General features: G+C 36.9%; 1 protein-coding gene across 4 annotated transcripts in view; it reads left to right on the forward strand.

The window, feature by feature from the left end:
- Nucleotides 1–3,435, forward strand: part of gria2b (glutamate receptor, ionotropic, AMPA 2b) — a 56,441-nt gene extending 53,006 nt beyond the window's left edge. For 2 of the 4 annotated variants that reach the window (XM_044364111.1, XM_044364112.1), the window contains exons 15-16: nt 522–656; nt 1,321–3,435. In XM_044364111.1, the coding sequence (XP_044220046.1) occupies nt 522–656; nt 1,321–1,485 (300 nt within the window). In that variant the 3' untranslated portion in view covers nt 1,486–3,435. Of the gene's footprint in view, nt 1–521; nt 771–1,320 lie in introns of all 4 variants that reach the window. The other 2 variants (XM_044364113.1, XM_044364114.1) reach the window with 1 other exon arrangement.
- Nucleotides 3,436–3,764: the final 329 nt, after the last annotated feature.

Genomic DNA, 3,764 nt, shown 5'->3' on the forward strand with positions numbered 1-3,764 from the left:
TGAATACATGGGTGTTTTAAAAGTTGATGACACCTAACTGTACTGTATGTGTCAGACCCTAATTGGTTTATTACTAAGCTGTCCTCCCTCTGTCTCTGTCTATAAGTAAAGGTCTCAGCACGTTTGTAACAGCTTAGCCCTTTTGTAATGGGCAACCCATGTAAATGGTCCTTGTACAGTACAAATTTCTGATTTAAATCCACCACATATAGACGTTATATGCACTGCATACAGACTGCTGCTGCATTTCATTGATTGAAGTACTAACCTTACCCACTACATTGCTTCAAATTTACCCCAAATGAAAAAGCACCTATGTGTTATTTGTCTTGTTATTTTTGTGCTTTTTAGATAATATTGGCTGTTAAAAACAGTAAATTATTAGATATAGTGGTGCATTTTTTGTGCATTTTTAGTTTTTGTTGTGGATGTGATTTTGTTTTTATCCATGTACATTTTTAAATCTTTTGACCTTTCACCCCTGCCTCGCCACTGACCCCTGTCTCGTGTGCGTTTCACAGGAGAAGACGAGCGCCCTCAGCCTGAGCAACGTGGCTGGGGTCTTCTACATTCTGGTCGGAGGACTCGGTTTGGCCATGCTGGTGGCCTTGATTGAGTTCTGTTACAAGTCCCGAGCCGAGGCGAAACGAATGAAGGTGGCAAAGAATGCACAGAATATTAACCCAACTTCCTCGCAGAATTCACAGAATTTTGCAACTTATAAGGAAGGTTACAACGTATATGGGATCGAAAGTGTAAAAATTTAGGGGGTAGGGAACGAGGTTTTCATAAATTCCCCCCAAATGCACGCTTTTTTGGCTCCATCCGTTCCATCCTTCAGTGTTAGTGAATGAAGAGGTTGGCCAAAGGATCATATGTAATGGTGATTTATGATTTAATGAGAGAGAGAGAGAGAGATATCCCCCCTTTTTTAAAGCTTAAAATTGTGTTTGTCCATTTAAGTTTCCTTGCAATTTGAATCCATTTTCATGTATGACTGTTGATGGCCATGCTTGTTTATACCTCTGTCCTAGTAACACATTTCAACAATAATGCTTGCAATGACCATGCATAAGCCTTTACATGATCATTTGCATCTTGCATTGTGTTACCCATGGACGTCATATTTAGTTCTCATCTACATTCTCATGTTTTGAACATTTATAAACTTTTAAGCTTACAGATCTGGAGATACCCTAACCTAACATGCTGTCTCCTTGTTCTTGTATGGATCCTTGTGTGCGTGAATGTGGTAATGTGTGTGTGTGTGTGTGTTTGCTTGCGTCTGTGTGTACTGTGTGACTTTGTGTGTTTTTCTAGATGACCTTTGGGGATGCCATGAGGAATAAAGCAAGACTTTCCGTCACTGGGAGTACTGGGGAGAATGGTCGGGTGATGACTCCAGAGTTTCCTAAAGCTGTCCACGCTGTCCCTTACGTGAGACCTGACATGGGACTAAACGTCAGCCTGACAGATCTGTCTTGATCAATGAGAAACTTCTGAGTGCCTTACAATGGTTTCAATAGAGCGATTCTTTTTTTGTCCCTCCCTCTCTCCTTCTGTTCTGGCGCCTTTTCTGTCTCTGTCTGGTGAAAAAGGAAAGGTAGGAGATGGAGGCTTCATTTTGTCTATCACAAAGACTTGTATTGTTGCTCCCTGTCTCTATTTCTCACCATATAAAACGCCTCCCTCACTGGGTGGAATTACATTCTGGAATATAAAAGGGAGGCTCTTTTTTTCTAAACTGATGACACCATGTTTTCCTATCTATCTGTCTGGACTGGACTGAGATGGAAACGGGGGCTTGATTGACGGCAACGGCTGCTTCTGGGAGTCAGAGTTTCAGTCATCTCAACTGTGTGTATGTGTGTGTGCGTGTGTGTGTGTGTGTATGTGTATGTTTAAAGAGCGTGGGGGTGTGTGCGTCCGGGGAAGATGTTGTCAAAAACACACTGTTTCTGTAGCCACCACCGCCAAACAGGATTTTCAAGCACACTTGATATCATCTGCATTAAGATGTGAAATTGTCCTTTTTTCTAAGAAAATCTAAGAAAAAGTTTATTGAAAAAAAAAGTATTTTTATGTATTTTCACAAAATAGCTTTTAAATAAACTTGCTTACATACTGGTTGGATATAAACATCTTAATGTGTGAGTATAAAGAAAGAAAAAATACTAAACAGCTTCTAGTTCCATATTTTTAAAGCCAAATACATTGCATATGGGGTGAGATGTTGAAATCATGTAATTAATTCCTATTCTAAACTTTCCTGTATATTTTATTCTTTAACATTTGGTGTTGATATGAAATATATGTCAATGCTTGACATTTGGAATCAATCCTTCTATGCTTTTCTTGTTAGAGTTGGTGCAGCGATTTTGCTTTAATACTTTTGTCTCTTCGTTTGCTTCAGTGCTTTTGCTGTTTGTATTTTTTCTGCCGAGGACCAGGGTTGTTGTTCTACTTTCAAAAGGAAAAATGAATCTGTTTACACACCATGAATGCAAAACAAAAAAACTAAAAATAGTATGGTATGGTATTATTGCATCACGTTTTGAAGTGACATCAAAAGAGGCATCAACATCCACATGGTTTACGTGGTGGTATAAAATGCCAAATAAGTGAGAGTGCCAAATTCTAGTGCCAGTAGATATGAATATAGTCTTAATATAATCAATCACTGTCATCTCAATGAATGTAAATGATACATTCTGTAACTTTTGTAACTAGATGTACAGTTGGTGGCAATGACAGTGCTAATACAATAGCCTTTTTTGCTTTGTTTTCCAGTCTCCATGTATTTTGCATTGATCTGACAATGAAGTAGCACCAGTTGCATGTTGTTGCCGCAGATACTACATACGTTTCTTTCATTACTGCCAAACATGCGTTTTCATTTTAATGTTGAAGTTGTGAGGTTAACTGTTTGAAATTGGAAATACAATGTTAAACATATATACAATATATACATATATACATATATTTTATATAAAAGGTTTAAATGAAAAAGTATTGCCCCTTCCCATTATAGCGCCAAAGCTATCCCCTGCTTCCATTAAATACTAAATTTGATTACTTATTCAGAAAATATAGTTGTTGGGTTTTGTTTTTGTTTTTTTTTTTCAGTTATGCAGTCTTACCATAAGTTAATTACACAACTTATACAGACCAACACTTCTAATCATAGGACACTTTTTTTTTTTTTTAAATCTTTGAAACTGACCTATAAAAAGCCCTCCGGTACAACAAAAAGGGGGGTAATCTGTACTATTACTATCACTGTTGTTTTTGTAATCAACAATAGAAACATATACCGTAGTTGCTTATCAATTTCATTGCGTATTCAGGCTATTCTCACTGACATTTTGTATATGGAATGTGTGCTAACTTGTTTATTTTTTGGGACTCTTTCTAAATAAAAGTGGCTGATCTCTTGTTATCTTTCAGTGTGTGTTATTTATTTAGTACTAAAGTAAAGGATCACAACAACAAATGATGTCATTCTTTTTTTAAGTGTCATGAAATTTACTTAAATACAACAAAAGGTTTGCTCTGTCTTCCTTTCAGACGAGCAGGAGTAATGAGCGCCACAGTCATAAAAGTAGAGGGAGATGAGTTCACTGAATTAATTAGTATATCAAACTAACTCAGAGAATTAACAATTTCTTCAATCATTATGCAAATAGATGTCAGTACAGTTCAAGAACAGTGTCATACTGTCTATTTTTTGATGGCAAAGGTGACCCATTAGGGAAAATTCATCT

Source organism: Thunnus albacares, chromosome 10 (assembly GCF_914725855.1).
Source record: "Thunnus albacares chromosome 10, fThuAlb1.1, whole genome shotgun sequence".
In the NCBI taxonomy this organism is placed as follows: Eukaryota; Metazoa; Chordata; class Actinopteri; order Scombriformes; family Scombridae; genus Thunnus; species Thunnus albacares.